This window comes from Dipodomys merriami, unplaced genomic scaffold (assembly GCF_024711535.1).
Source record: "Dipodomys merriami isolate MVZ:Mamm:240054 unplaced genomic scaffold, mDipMer1.0.p SCAF_8, whole genome shotgun sequence".
Lineage (NCBI taxonomy): Eukaryota > Metazoa > Chordata > Mammalia > Rodentia > Heteromyidae > Dipodomys > Dipodomys merriami.
The window spans coordinates 58,800,811-58,817,667 of NW_027206401.1; the positions used below are offsets into that span (position 1 = coordinate 58,800,811).

The 16,857-nt window shown below is 39.2% G+C and overlaps 1 protein-coding gene across 2 annotated transcripts in view; it reads right to left on the bottom strand.

Annotated features, from left to right (window-relative positions):
* The window catches only part of Bckdhb (branched chain keto acid dehydrogenase E1 subunit beta), a 184,439-nt gene that overhangs the window by 108,980 nt on the left and 58,602 nt on the right, over window positions 1-16,857 (bottom strand). For both annotated transcript variants that reach the window (XM_070010169.1, XM_070010168.1), the window contains exons 7-8: window positions 10,983-11,080; window positions 8,451-8,561 (exon numbers count right to left, since the gene is read on the bottom strand). In XM_070010169.1, coding sequence (XP_069866270.1) covers window positions 8,451-8,561; window positions 10,983-11,080 — 209 coding nt within the window. The remainder of the gene's footprint in view (window positions 1-8,450; window positions 8,562-10,982; window positions 11,081-16,857) is intronic.

Sequence of the window (16,857 nt, forward strand, 5' to 3'; positions counted from 1 at the left end):
CATGGATGAATGGATCAAGAAAATGGTAAATATACACAATAGAATTCTATGCTTCCAGCAGAAAGAATGACATTGCCCCATTCATAAGGAAATGGAAAGACTCAAAAAAATATATATTAAACTACGTAAAATATATTAAACTAAGGAAAACTAAGAAATGTAGGGTGCATGGTTTCCCTCACTTGTAACAACTAGAATATGTTTATATATCTACAAGTTAATCCAATAGCTAGTAAAAAAATAATTATACTTGGAATATAATTTAAAAAACAAAAGCCAGGTGCTGGTAGCTCACACCTGTAATCTTAGCTACTCAAGAGGTTGAGATCTAACAATCATAATTCAAAGCCAGTCTGGGCAGGAAAGTTCCTGAGATGCTTATCTCTAACCAGCAAAAAGCCAGAATTGGAGCTGTGGCTCAAGTAGTAGAGGCTAGTCTTGAATCAAAAAGCTAAGGGAAAGCATCCAGGCCCTGAGTTCAAGGACCAGTACTGACACAAAAATAAGTAAGTGAAATGAAATAAATCTCATAAAGTAGGTCCAAACCCATAGTTAACTATTTTCAGTCTTTAAAGTATAAACCATATCAACAATAAACTAGTTGACAGGAGAAATAACTCGCAATGTTGGGGGGGGGGGTTCCCTACAGAAATGAATAAAATTCTCCTTTAACAAATTACATTTTAAATTCCACAAGCTCATTCAGGAAATATATAAGGAGTATCTGCTATGTTCTAGATGCCATTCCCAAGCCTCGGAGGTGTAACAATGAACAAAATATACAAAACTTCTAGCCCTTAGACCTTAAGAGCAACTAAGCAGGGTAACAAATACAGTAGTCACATGCTACTCTAGTATCCAGAAGCCCAAAACTTGTTCCAATTAATTGGGTGTAATCATGACAAAGACAGTCCTTTTGGAAAGACAACTCATCCAGTAGGACCAAGCTCTGAATTCTCAGCATCACTGTTCTGGAAAGATCAACAAACTGTTCTTATCACACAGAATAAGTTGTTCTACCCAACTACTTTGTAAGGTCAAACAACTTTAGAAATAATGCCAAATAAAAATGACATTTATTTTCCTAACAACTGGGGGAGAAACCTTTAATCTCACCCCAAATACTAAATCTAAAACATTTCTGAATCATTTCTCATATAGGCTTTTGATAATAGAAAGCTTATTTTAAAGATGGAAGAAATATGCACAATTTTCAATATATAGTTTAAAGAGATCTTAATTGAGGCCTGCCATCAGAAATATGAATTAGTTAACATTTCAATATAATACATTGAAACAATAATAATTTTTAACCCAAATATCCTTATAATGTCAATGATACATTTAATCTCATATGGTAATACTCTACCATTACTTTCTTTTACTCAAGGTTTATTTAGAGAAGAGATTCCTATTTGTTGGTTGCAAGCCAATAGACCACCAGTTTTTCCACTATGCAAATAAAACGGACAATTTAGATCCATCATCACACATCCCTAAAATAAAACTACTGGCATAGTACTCAGAATAAAATGTACTTAATTTACAGTGACAAAGTCAGGCCCTACTATGGAAACCCAAATGTTAGTGACCATGAAACCTGGCCTAAGGGAGGCCTCTAGTGGATCTGGGTGGTTACTAACGTCCTTCTCATCCCAACCCTGGAGTTTCCCTGTTCTCCTCTAGATTAGATAGATAGACAGATAGACAGACAGAATATATTACATATTTCAATATCTCTCTCAATCTCTCACACCTTTCTCTCTCTCTCTCTCACATACATACACACACACACACACACACACACACACACACACACACACACACACACACACACACACCACACACACACACACACAGACAGCCTCAAGAAAATAGGTTACATTCAATCGCTGAACTATTTGATTAAGTTTAAAAAGAAAAAAAGCCTTTAAACTATATAACCAGAGTTGGGAAGGTGGTTCAGTGGTAGAGCGCTTGCCTTGCATGCATGAGGCCCTGGGTTCCATCCCTCAGCACCACATAAGCAGAAAAAAACAGAAGTGGCGCTGTGGCTCAAGTGGTAGAGCGCTAGCTTTGCGCTGAACAGCAGAGGGATAGCACCCAGGCCCAGAGTTCAAGACCCACTACCGACAAAAAAAAAAAAACCACTATATAACCAGTACTGTATCATTAAGGAGTCTCTGAAGTGAAATTTTTCAACTTCACTAGACACCTTACTATTAGCTAATGTTAATAATCTTAATTTTTTGTAATGGAAAGAGCACCTGGCTAGCATATGCAAGGACCTGGGTTCAATTCTCAGGACTAAAAAAATGAAAAAATAAATGCAGCTTATGGTAGTCTAAATCAAGTCAATGAAAAAAAAAAAAGACTACAAATTTAGAGTTAAATTTCGAATTGATGGGTCTTCTAAGTATGCTTCCCACTCTTAAATACACTGACATTTTTGTAAATGCAAAGAATAAACAAACTGGTCCCTTTAGATAAATGCACCTACTTACAACCAATTATCGAGGTTTAACTCTTCCCCAATTCTGCTTCTATAATATTAATATTCATTTCCTTTTTTGCTGAGACCTCTGCTTTCAGAACCTTCCTCTCTCTCTCTACCCTGCCAACCTTAATACCTATCTTACCTTCGACCAGTGAGGTCTTTTGTAGCAAGAAAAGAAATAGCTGGGGTTCCTCCAAAACAGGAACGATGCCATGTCTCTCCTCCCATCAATGGCAACGCCCTCATTTCAGTGGACAGCCTCAGGGCTGCACACTGCTGCCTATCTGAAGCTTTCCTTGCTCTGATGGTAACCTAACCCTAAAATACTCTGAGTCTACAGGTACCCCAAAATGTAGCCTAGGAATACTCACTCCCATGTATGGAAATTCTCATCTTTTCTTATGTATTTGGTGTTTAAAAAGAAAAGGGCTAAAGAAAGTGGCAAGAACAATATACAGAATAAAGACCCTTTTTATATCATATCCTCACTTAGTTAAAAATTTACTCCCTCCAAAAAAAATTCCATTTTCAAAGAAACTCAAAAAGCCAGGTACCAGTAGTTCTTGCCTGTGATCCTAAACTACGTAGGAGGCTGAGATCTGAAGATCTTGGCATAAACTCAACCAGGGCAGAAAAGTCCTCAAGACTCTTATCTCCAATAAACCAGCACAAAAGCCAGAAGTAGAGTTGTAGTAGCCAGTAGTAGAGCATCAACCTTAACCAAAATACCAAGCAAGAGTACAAGGCCCTGAGTACAAGTTCTAGTACCAGTATACACACATACATACACATATACACTCACAAAACTAAGTGTAAAGATTTTAGAAATACATTCAAAAGCTAAAAAAAAAAATCTTAAAAACCACTCCAAAAATAGTAACTCTGATCTATGAAGAAACTAATTATCCATATAAACTCACTGCTTAGAATGTATGAATAGCTGAAGTGTTGATTAAATTCGGCTTTATATTTCATAGAAGACAAAGTAATCATATTCTAATAAGAATTCAAATTTAAAATTTTTCAATGTAGGATGGGATGGGAAGGGGAAACAAAGGAGGAGGCTACAATGCTTTATAAGAAATGTACTCATTATCTTTGCCCATGTTATTGTAACCCCTCTGTACAGTATTTTCACAATAAAAAAAAAATTTAATTTAAAAAAAAGTTTCAATGTACCTTTATTTAAAAATGGACAACTGTTAAGAAAAATAAATCATAAAGTCAAAGGAATATTTAAAACAAATAAACGTTACAACTTAACATACATTATTAAAATGCACTCACAGAGCAATATTCTAGAGCTGCTTTTTACTTATATTTTGTTGCTTGATTTGTTGATTTGAGACAAAGTCTTGTTGTGTTATCCAGGCTGGCCTCAAAAAACAATCCCCCCCCCACCTCAGCTCTGTAAGCAGCTGGTACTACAAGCATGTAGAACCCTGCAGGTGTAGAACTCCTTTTTAATATTTACCTATTTAATCTGAAGCCAATGTCTGTACGCCGAAGATGGTTGAAGACGTACTAAATACCATCTTCCCAGGGCTGCCATGTAATAAATCTCCTTTTCTCTACCCTTCACCCATACCTGGCTCCTTACTTGGCATATGGGAGCTAACATTAGTCCCACCTAATATGGAACTGTACTGGGTTTTTAGACCTAAGGCCCGAAGTCCAAGGAGTCCCAAGTTGGGAGCAGCTGCTCACTCTCACAGGCCAGAGCATGAGAAAGATATGCATGGTTGTCCAGGCACAGGTGAGGTCTGGCTGGCCTGTAGCTCAGTCCTTTGGACTGGGAGGAGTTGTGGACAATTGTTATCACTTTACTCCTGGAACAAAACAGGAAGTAGGTAATCACCTGTGCTTTGGCAGTTCCTTTAAGATGGTAAGAAAACACTGCTTATTTGAGGGGCAGTTTGCCTTCCATGCGAGATGCTAGTCATTGAATCTGCTCTTTCCTCTGGGAGCTCAAGGTGATTGCAAAGGTACTTCAGAAGGGAAAACCTCAACTGAAAGGAATTTTTAACTGATTCAAAGGACCCAGCAAAAGCATCTTTTGAGTTGCCTCTGATAGTCTGGTGGACTTTGGGCCTCAGCTCCAAAAACCTAGTTTCAGAATACCTGAACACTTGAGTTCTTATCAACAGGAATACTTTTTTTCTAACTCCTTAGGCAACACACAAAAACTTCTAATTTCTCTGTCCCTAAATTACACACACACACACACACACACACACACACACACATACACACACAATTCCAATGTGCCATGACTACCCAAAAACTGTAAGCCCCTCTTGCACCATCCCAATCATTTGACCAACACACAGTATGCTAAGGCATGTGGTCAGTAAACCATTACTGCCTTTAATAAGCTGCTGTCCATCAGGCACTTCAAAAGATGAATACTGTTGAGCATAACATGTGATGAAGAAAACCAAGTAATCCAATTTTATCCTAACACAAAACAATTGATAAAACATAGCAAGTAGAAAAAGATTACAAACAGAAATTGTGATTGCTAGAGAATTCATAAGATGAAGAAGAAAGATTAGCTCTACTTAAACAAAAACAACCACAAAAAAAGGGCTTCGTTTTTAATATGAATGTGTGGCTATAGGGCCCTCCTCTTTCAAAACATCTCTAAATCCAAGGGAGGAAAAAAAATCAAAGTAATAAGTATTTTCTCATTTGATCCATGAAAGGAAGACAGAAGATGGACCAGCAACAGCAAGGAAGAGAGGCAAGGACAGACCCAAAGTAATCAAGAAATGACAGCTGGTTCTCACTGCAGGGCCATCAGGTAGAAAACTACAGGAGGAAAGTATCTGAACACAAAACTGTTCTGTGGAGTCAGGTGGCTGTGCACAGCTTTCTTATGAACCACTGAGCTCTCGTCTCTGCTTTTAGCGTCCCTGGTACAACAGAACCCAAAGGGCAACCAGTACGTTTCATAAAAGAAGCAAAACCAAACTGATAGAAACACAAATCATTTCCTTCTCCTTTCTTCCTTGCTCCTCACTTGGTTGTCATGGTAACCAACTTGAGGTTGTGTTTTGCTATAAAGTGCTATAAGTACTTGCTGATGGTAGATGGTATAAAAATGCATACACCTCTGAAAGTCTTTGAATACATATCCCACTTTCTAAGATGAAATATCACATTCCCATGCAGATGCACTATCCATATGAAAAATACAAACCCACGCCAGGCACAGTGGCTCACACCTGGAATCCCAGCTACTCAGGAGGCTGAAAGCTGAGGACCCATGAGATAAATTCACAAGACTATCTCCAATTCACCCACACAGAGCTGGAAGTGACCAGGGCTGTAGGCATTTACACACAGTGAGACCAGAGGACTCTGTTAGGAGTGGAACACAAAAGCACAATAGCTGTGTGCCTCTCACCATATAATAATATTTGTTGAAAAGAATGCTAGGAAATGGAAACAAGAGGATTTTTCTTTGTTGTTTCTGTTTTCTTCTCTTTGGAGAAGAAAACTATTTGTTGATTTGTCTGTCTTTGGGAGGGGGACACAGAAATGGAGGGACAAAGGGTGAACAAATGCAGCAGTGACACTCACTAGATACGATGTTGAAAACAAACTATACAACTTGTGGGTGGAGATGGGAGGGAAAAACTGGGAGAGAGCTAGGGAAGGGGTGACATCATCCAAAATGAAACGTACTCTTTACCCAACTTATATAACTGTCACCCCTCTGTGCATCCCCTTTATAATAACAATAAAAATTTTTAAATTATTTTTAAAAATATATATTATACAAAAAAAGCTGAAAATAAGGTGTGGTTTAGGGGGCAGAATGCCATTCTTGCATGAAAAAGCCAAGATACTAAGTTCAAGAACCAGTGCTGGCCCACACAAAAAATTAATTCATTAATTAAGGTTTAGAAAAAGAAAAAAAAGGAAGAAAATCAAATTGCAGATGCGCCTGTTGCGAAGAAAAAGCCATCTTCAGGGTTAGCTAGAATTTGGAACATTTATATCTAATATATGCATGAGTCAAGCGGAAAAGGTCAGATAATGTGATGTCAGGAAAATGAACCCTTAGATATGTATTTTAATGTTTTTTTTCTTTCATGCATGTGTTTCTAACGCATTTATAAGATTATCTCTTTGGTGCTTTGTATGTCCCTCCCCCACAGTATAACCCCTGCTTTCACTATATTTGATGTCAGTATAACTTGAGGAGGAGATGGGGAAAATCCAGTTGTTTAAGGATACAGGTGGACCTGTTGCAACAATGAGAAGTACAAGTTGTCATGTCCAAAACGAGCTTTACAATGTCGGTGCGGGGGGGGGGGGGGAATGGGGGGGAAGGAGAAGGATTGGGATTGGGGGGAGGGGGGAGGCTGGGAAGGGACGTGAAGGGTAAACCAAAGGAGGAGGCTGCAATGCTTGGTAAGAAATGTACGCATTATCCTGCCCATGTAATTGTAACCCCTCTGTACAGTATATTCACAAATAAAATAAAATAAAATAAAATAAAATAAAATAAAAAAGAATTTGGAACATTTGGATATGTGAAAGAAAAGGAAATGTCTAACCTGGTTTGAACATGCTTGTAAAGAAGATTAAGTTATTTTTATGTAGTCACAAATAATTCAGTCTGAAATACCACTCTTAATTATGGCAGTACAAATATAAAGACTTAAGACATTGTTGAAGCCACCTGTAACCATGTCAAGTGCTTTGAAGATGTCAAGAGCCTACCAAAACATTCATCAGAACAAGTCTTATGTTCCACTGAAGTACAAAAGCATCTTCGTCTAAGAACACATTACTCTGTACCTCTGTACTTGTACAGCGGAAATACCTGCTGGTTGTTCTGAGGTAATTAACCTAATACACACCTCTAAAAGCCTTTGAGAACACCAAAGCTTTAAAAGATAGTTAATATGAACTACTCCATGTCTTAGGACTTACTTGTTAAAAGCAAAAACCTAGAAAAAAATTTACGTATTTCCTACTGACATCAATAGATAAGACCATCAAAATGAAGTCAAACCTGCATTAGAAAATGAAGAACTGAGGTGCTTTCAATTATTTAGACATCAATATGAAATACATCAGTTATACTCAATAAGTATATGCAGCCTAAACTACATTCTTGAGAGAGGAACATGTGAATTCTGTCAGTAGTAAGAAGATGACTCTGACTTAATCAGGCCAAACATCAAGAAGCTACTTAGATAGAAAGTAAATTAGACTAGGCACTGATGGCTCACACCTGTCACCCTAACTACTCAGAAAGCCGAGGATCACAGTGCAAAGCTAACCCAGGCAGACAAATCTCTTTTCTCTAAATAATCAATAAAACTCCAGAAGTGGAGCAATGGCTCAAGAGTTAGAGCACCAGCCTTGAAAATAAAAAGAGATCCTGAGTTCAAGCCCCAGTACTAGCACTGGAGGTGGGAGGGAGAGGAGGGATGGTGCTCATAGATTAAGGATATATACAGAGTGGGTTGTGGGTTTTGTTTTTTTTAAGTATTCATATCATTAATTTGGGGAAAAAGATGCAAACCATATGTAAATTAAACCATACCAAACCATCATCAACAAAAAGGTTGAAAAAAATCACCCTTCCAGATATGCTACTTACTTCCATCTCTACTATTCACAGAACTCAAAGGGACCAGCTACAACAGAGACACAGTTTTGTAGTATTTTAGTATTTGTAGTATTGTAGTATTTGTAGTATATTCCCTCTAATAGGAGGGAAAAGAAACATGAAAGTGATTGATTGTTGAAATATAAACCTGACTGCAAAGTCCCCATAACTTTCTTCCTGCAAGTGGGGAAGTTTTTCATTTTCATTTTCATTGAAGATGCCCCCACAGCTCAGCATTTCATAACAATTCTTTGCAAATATCCAACAACCTTAGTGTCACGGCCTTGAGAAAATGACATTCTATCAGGATTATCTGTGTACCTTGCAAACTGTGTCCACGTCCCAAGGTATTATGGTCCTCAGATCTATGACTTCGCAGGATACCCCAAGCTTTTCTCGTGCCATGGCAGCCACCTCCCGGATCACATGAACCTGAAATGAGGAACAGACAATAGACAGTGTGGTTCAGGCCTGACAGAAGCTGACATTATTCATAACACTGCTCACAGACAGAGGAACGAAACTGCACCGAAAAATCATAACCTCATATTCCACCCAAACAATCAAGTATGCAGGTCTAAAAATCAGATAGATGGCTGGGAAGGTGGCTCAGTGGTAGAGCATTTGCCTTGCATGCATGAGGCCCTGGGTTCGATTCCTCAGCACCACATAAGCAGAAAAAGCCAGAAGTGGTGCTGTGGCTCAAGTGGTAGAGCACTAGCCTTGAGCTGAAGAGCTGAGGGACAGCGCCCAGGCCCGGAGTTCAGGCCCCATGACTGGCAAAAAAAAAAAAAAATCAGATAGAAAGGGATCTTAAGAGAATGAGAGAAGCCAGTGTTAGAGAGATAAGAGAGTCCAAAAGGAGCAGCACAAGGAAGGTAAATAAAGTCACAGGCAGTGGGAATATTTCCAAGGAATGCACATCAAGAAAGACATAAACACCAGGCTCTGGTGGCTCATGGCTATACCTAGCTACTCAGAAGGCAAAGATCTGAGAATTCTGTTCCCAAGGAAAAAAGTCCATGAAACTCTTATTTCCACTTAATCAGCAAAAAGTGGGAAGTAGAAGTGTGGCAAGAGCTCAGAGCCTTGAGTTCACAACCCAGTGGCAACACAAAGAGAGAGAAAGAGAGGAGGAGGAAGAGAGAGATAAGGAAATCAGGGAACCCTATAGCTCATCAGCTTTCAAGAGGAACAAGAACAAATATTCACTAAAGTAAACAAAATAGCTAAAGAGACAGAAGAAAACCAAAACGAGTCAATGTATCTCAAAAGTTAAACACAAAAGGTTCACAGAAAAAGCAAAGTGTCTACATCAAAGTACAAGTATCCATATCAAAACACAGCATAAACACTGGATTTAATAATTAAAGGTTAGAAGGTTACTAAAAATGTCTTAACTATTTGGTGGTGTTTATTAGTAGTTGCCAGAACATAAGGAAATTTAAGAATAGACAGTTGAAAATAGTTGTGCAAGTCTGGTGATAAAAGAAAGTAGGATGATAATAATTATGTTTAAGGGTAAAGGAATTCTTTAGACAGTGAAGAGATATGCGCTTTTCTGATAAAAAGCAAGACAGAAAGGTCTGAAGATGTGGGAGAGGGAAGAAAGCGTCTTTGGGCCTTGCTAGTCAGCCAGGCTAGAGAAGGTAAAATGGAATATATCCGACACTTCTTCTTTAAGGACAAAGGCCCAGCACAGATATGACAAAAGAGCAAGCTATGGAAACTCATGCCTTAGATACACTACCTAATGTCACTATTAAAGAGAAGCAAAGTCATGAGCTGGGTTACATGTTTAGGGATTGAGCAGTAGAGTGAGCTGGACACCAGAGGCTCAGGTGATCCTAGCTACTCAGGAGGCTGAGAGCTGAGGATCTCCAATTAACAGGCAGAAAGCAAGAAGTAGAAATGTGGCTTGAGTGCTAACGCACCAGCCTTGAGTGAAAAAGCCAAGGGAGAATGCAAGGCCCTGAGTAAAAGCCCCAGTACTAGCACACACACACACACACACACACACACACACACACACACACACACATGCACACGCACACACACATATATGCACACACACACAAATAGACTGAAAGAGGAGAAAAAAGATTCACCATAAATACCACAGGCCTTAGAAAGGGCTATGAGAACCTAGCAGCACAGCTACCCCACTGAAAATGAAGAGCCACAAGGACTGCAGAAAGACAGCAGGATTTCACAACACTATAAATGGTTTTATCTTCTTTATAAAATACACATATAATAAATACACTGTCTTAAATGTTTGAAGAGAATCAATTTCCTTAATACAGAAAAAGGAAAGCTGAGCATGTCTTTAAAGGGAAGAGAGGGAAAAAAAATAAGATAGAAGTCTATGGCTACAGAGGGAGGGGGGAAATCGCATAAAGAAGACCGTAAGTCAACTGTAGTAGCAAATCATAATATATACTTTCAAAGTGTTTTAATAAATACAATTCTGTAACTCAAACATACTTCACCATATGCTTACCTGTCAACAGGAATGAACAGACTCCTCACCCCCACTAAGAAAGCAGTAAACAAACTCCCAGCTATTAAATAAACAGACTAACCAAGTGCTGGTGGCTCACACCTACAATTGTAGCCACTCAGGAGGCTGAGATCTGAATTATCAGGTTGCACACATTGAATGCATATAATTTTGACTGTCAATTATAGCTTTATAAACTTGATGGGGAGTCCGTATCCATAGCACCAAACAGACTTTATCTGTCTGACATGTAAAGAGAAACCATCACTGTCAGTTCTTCCTGTATCAAGGTGAGAAATGAGACCATCCACACACAACTTGGCCTTTCCCACAGGGACAGAGTCACTGACCTGCGTGCCCCAGGCCACGAGAGTCACATCACTCCCTTCCTGGAGGACCTCTGCCTGCGACAGCGGAATGTTGTATGGTTCCACAGGAACCTGTTCCACTAAATACAAAACAGGAGGGGAAAAAAGAAAGGTTCGTCACTTTTTCTGACTTGTGGCTTAGGGAATATAAGAATCTCATGTGAACAAGTTTTACCTTTATTTTTTCTTTCCTCCATTTTATAACCTACCCAAAATAAAAATTGCATTTACTGCCTGCCTCTGTGACATTACTACATAGGTAAATATGTATCACATAAACGTAAAAAACATAAAAAGATCTTGGAATTGAAAAAAATTAGTCAGAAACTAAGAAACTCATAACACATGGGCCTTAGTAATTATGTATCAACATCAGTTTATTAACTATAACAATGGTATCACACAAATGTAAGTGGTTGATATTAGGAAAACCTGGGTATGTAGTTTAAGGGAATTTTCTGTACTATCTTTGTACTTTGGTTGTAAATTTAAAACTATTCTTTTAAAAAATTATAAAATTTTTACTATGTCTGCTAAAACTATATGGGACTGAATTAAGATCTCAAACCAATTTCCTATCAAGCAGCAAACTTATGAGGGCTAGGAAAACAGAGATAACTCATAGTAGGATGAAGTTTTTAAGTGTATTTTATTTCGTATATAACACAATCACTTCATGAACAGTAACAGCTGCCAATATCCTAAGTTTCAAAACTAAATACTGTAGATTCCCAAAACATAGATACTACCAGTACAGATGTGTATGATCTTGGCACACAGGAGGCTGAGCAAGAGGGGCTCAAGTTCAAGTCCAACTGGCCTATATAGCAAGGACCTTATCTTAAAGTAAAAAAAATAAAGTATCTGTTAAATCAGTCCCATTTGAACTGCCACTAGCATCGCAGAGAAAACTGTTTCAGCACCTTTGTGTACAACCAAGCACATGCAATAAGGAGTTGACGGAATCTGACAGGAAATTTGAAAATGAAAGTGAGGAGGGATTGATGAACTGCTGAGTTCTAGGCAAACAGAGCAGCCATATTTATGTGGGATAACATTGTGGCTCTCTCCTTCATTTCTCCCAGTCCTTGTTTGATCTTGTCTTTGCTTTTTTTGCTTTTCATTCAAGAAGCAAAGAATAATCTAATGAAAGTAAAAGCTCCCTCTACTGCCCAGCCAGAGCCTTCAATCCCACTGCCCAGAAATACCAATGATAATAATTCCCCAAATGTCTACAGGACCCAGCCTCATGCACAGGAGCCTCTGAATCTCCTCCCAACATTTGATCACCCCTGCTTGAGGAATCAGTGGGCTTTCTCCATTGTGAACCCGAGGCCTACACAATCACTTCCCCGGCTTCCCTTGCAGCTAGGTCACAAAACTGGCTCTACCAATCAAATGTACCCAGAAGCAGACTGAATTGGGAGCTGATGGCATAAGAGAGCAGTAACAGCCTAAAATCCTTCCAAAATCCTACATCTGCCCTCAGTGGTGTCAGTGACTCAGAAATCAGTAGTCTCTGCCCTGTGATGTCCAGAGACAGCTGCTGGGGCATTTGGAGAATTGCTTCTGGATACATAGCTCCTAAGCCTGGCCCTTGGACATGCCAGAGAACAATCAGTTGTTTATACTGTCCTTCACTTTTTGTTTATATTGAGCAGAATTGACTTCATTTGCTTGAAAACCAAGAACTCTGTCTTTTCAGATATATACCATATGCAATTACACATACACACAGGCTAGCTCTTATAGCTTTCATAGTTATTTTATTAAGATTTTCATGTATGCTGGGACTAGGGCTTAAACTCAGGGCATAAGCACTATGCCTTAGCTTTTTCTGAGCCATTAGCTTTTTCCACTCATAGCAGGTGCTCTCTCACTTGAACTATACCTTTGTTTCTGGCATTTTTTTGGCCGGTGGGGGTGGGGTGTCTTAGGAGATAGAGCCTCATGGACTTTTCCTGCCCTGACTGGCCTAGAACCTCAATCCTCAGATCTCTCTCTCCAGGGTAGTTAGAATTACAGGAATGTGCCAACAGGAACCCAATCATTTTACTACCTCTTAAAAAAATTCTGTATAGCACATAAACTATGTAAAGTCACTGTCTAAATCAGGGATGAGAAAAACCACAATTTCTAGATCATTTTTTCCATAAACAGTATTTTGCAAAATGAATGGTCATGCTATTCATGTATTGCCTATAGCTGTTCTTATCCCACAACAGCACAACTCAGTAGTTGGAGCAGACAGAATGTCAGCAAATGTAACAAATTCAGTGTTCCTCTACAGAAAATGACTGCCAGCCCCAATAAACAATGTTTCAGAAATTAATTCTAACAGTCTACAGAAAACACTGGATGGATGGATGGATGGCAGACAGATGGTCAAATGGACAGACAGGGAGACATATTCAAATGGGATATTATATTCTCCTCCTCAGTTGACCAGTATTTGAGTCAAGAGCACGCTGAAGATATCTGGCCAAAGGTAGCACACAGGCTCTTTGCCATCTTCACCTTCTCTGCAGCATTTGCAGGCCTGGAGAAGGCTCAGAGACAATACACATCCTTCCCTGCTTATGAGTCAGTTGCTACCACTTAAGTTCTTCTTTTCCGCCTTGTAAATCAGCTGCCAGCAAGTGATTAGCAGAAAGCCCTGGAAAGCAAGACTCTAAAGGCTGGCACATCAAAAGAAATGGGCTGGCAACTTGGCCCACCTCCTTCCTAAGATTGCCAGTGAGTGACTGCTTTGTTGTCTTCAATAAAATTACCCAGGGTAATAAGACACCATAATTTTAACAATTAATTACGGGAAAACACTGCAAAAATAAAGCTTTATTCTCTGGGGGGTTGTTTTGTATTTTTAATATCATGCAGGGACTTTTGATTCAAGTTGAGTCTTACATTAAGAACTATGAAAGAAGGGGGAAAAAAAACCTCTTCAGGGATTTGCATTTATTCCTGAGGAGAATAAAGACACAATTTTAATACATTCACTGATTTAATCTTGGCAAACAATTCACCTGGGGAGCAGGTTAAACTTCATGCATACTACTTTGTAGTTACATTCATTTAAACAGTATTATGCCAGAAGAAAGTTACTATCTCAAATGAGCGTTCTTGCATTCCTCATGCACGGCTAAGAGCTTTCTGAAAGGCAGCAACAGCAGGAGTAAAGCCCGCTCTCCAGGGATGAAGAACATAGTATCCAGTCAGGTTACAGGTGTCCAGCTACCTGAGCCCACGCTACCCACCACATGCCCAGCCGATTAAAATCAAAGCACTAATGAGCACTCCAGAGAAATCCATCCACACTCGCTACACACTGATGAAACCTACTACTTTGAAAAATGAGAAACCTTTACCAAGCAAAATATAGGAGAAAATTATTAGGTCGAACAGACATTATAAAAAGTGTATTATAAATATTCACTGTATGTCTTGTGAAACTAAGAAAATTGAGAGGATGGGTGGGGTTGGAAGGGATGGGGGGTGGGGGGAGAATGATGAAAGGAATGGTACTGACCAAGACGCAATGTACTCACAAAACAACCTACTGAACTGTAGCCCCTCTGTACAACTATGTAAAGAGAATGGAAATACTATTTGAAAATAAATGGATTCCACACCTACAATGAATGCTTCTCTAAATGAATTTACAGGCAAAACATACATTCACTTACAAGTTAATTAGCCCCCATCTTCTTCCTTTTACTAACCATTTCCTTCCAACGAACCATCTTAAATAAACCCTACATACTATAAGAAACAGTATACATAAATAATATACCATATACAATACACAGAGTCAAATAATGCCTATGTACCATATGTATTCCAGCATCATGTGAGATGCCAGAAGGAGAAACTGAAAAGAGCAGACTCTACTGCAAATGACAGATGGAAAAACATTATCAGCAAACAAATAAGAGCATGACACTGGCAGCAGAAAAAATTACTGACCTGGAAATACAGAGAGAAGCAACAATCTGGTTATACCAATCAAGGTTTGCATCAAGCAGAAGACAACTGATGGAGGTCTTCAGAGACCAACTGACAGAGAAAAAAAATAATAATACAGAGGGCACTTCCTAAAGACATGGAGGTGTGTGAGTGCACTCTGCACAGACCTTAGAAACAAACAGGTGTACATGATGTCTGAGGTACAGTGAATACAGAACGTGTAACTAATATTCCATATCCTGAGAGAGCTCTTTCCGATTCCTGCTGATTCCACACATTAATAACTTGTGTGGGAAGCATTTGCAAAAACATAGCCATGTACTAGGAATGATGCAAATTCCTCCATGAAACACACAGCATGGTTCCAGAGTTTATTCCTCCTGCCTGGCACTGAATTTCCAATGCCAGTCCGCCTGCTTCATGCATGTTGCATTACACATGACACAGTAAACAAATACAAATGTGCTTTTTTTTATTGTTTGTTGTGGTGGGGAGGTTGTTGTCAATCTTGGGACTTGAACTCAGGGCCTGGGGACTGTCCCTGAGCTTCTTTTGCTCAAGGCTAGCACTCTACCACCTGAGCCAACTCCGGCTTTTTCTGTTTATGTGGTACTGAGGAATCGAATCCAGGGCATGCTAGGCAATCACTCTACCACTAAGGCGCACTCCCAGCCACAAATGTGCTTCTTTTGAAAAGAAGTGGAATATACTGCGCCTCATGCAGTATGACTACTACAGCATACTCAAGTCCGAATACCTAATAAGTCTATTTCTTTTTCTTTATTCATTTTCTTGTTCTGTTCTGACGTAAATCCTCAGATTCAAACTCACTGACTTGAGCTCTTGCTCAGCTTTTTGCTCAAGGGTGGAACTTTCCCACTTGAGCCCCATCTCCAAACCCGTTTTTTAGCTGATTAATTGGGAGATAGAGTCTTGCAGACTTTTCTGTCAGAACTAGCTTTGAACTGTAATCCTCAATTTCAGTAATCTGTAATCTGTACTCTCAACCTAGTGAGTAGCTAGGATAATAGGCGTATGCCATTGGTATGCAGTTTAATATTCTTTTCTCTTTTTCCTCCTGCCAGTACCAGGGCTTGACATCAGGGCCTCCAGTTCTTGCTTGGCTTGCTTACTAACCTCTAGACCTCCCCATTTAAGCAAAACTTCTAGCCAATTTCAGTTGTTAGAATCAACAGCCCATGAGAGGAGAATGGGAAATGGGACAAATCCACCCAAACCAAAGCCCACTTCTGGCCTTATCACTGCATCTAATGAATTTGATGGTCTCTTTTGAGTTCCAGAATCCCACCCGTAATCACAGAACCACAGAATGAGGACACAACAATTCAATCACCAAAAACATCCTTTGTGTTGTGAAGAAAAAAGAACTCAATGGTAGTCATTGGGCTATAAAATGCTTTCAATGAAAAGTAATTCTTTTTTATTTTTTCTGAACTTCAAGAGTAATTCTTTTTTGCTAATTTTATTTTTTCACTTCAATGTGTCCATCTAAGTGTCTAGTGTTTCCTGTTCGGAGTCTCCCTTCCAACATTTTCTCCACCATTCCATGTTTCCTCCACCAGATTGAACTTGAGGAGCTCTTCTTATCTTATTACTACTGTCAGTGGGAGAAATGACACAGATCCAAGCACCTGTAATCCCAGTGACTCAGGAGACTGAGATCCGGGATTGTGGATTGAAGCCAGCCCAAGCAGACTCTTATCTATAATTAAGCAGCAAAAAATTGGAAGTGAAAGTGTGGCTCAAGTGCTAACTCAATAGCCTTGAGCAAAAGAAACTCAGGAATAGTGTCCAGGCCCTGACTTTATCCCCAAAATGAGCACCCCCCCAAAAAAGAAGAAAGAAAAAAATGCAGAGCCACTGTAGATTGTGA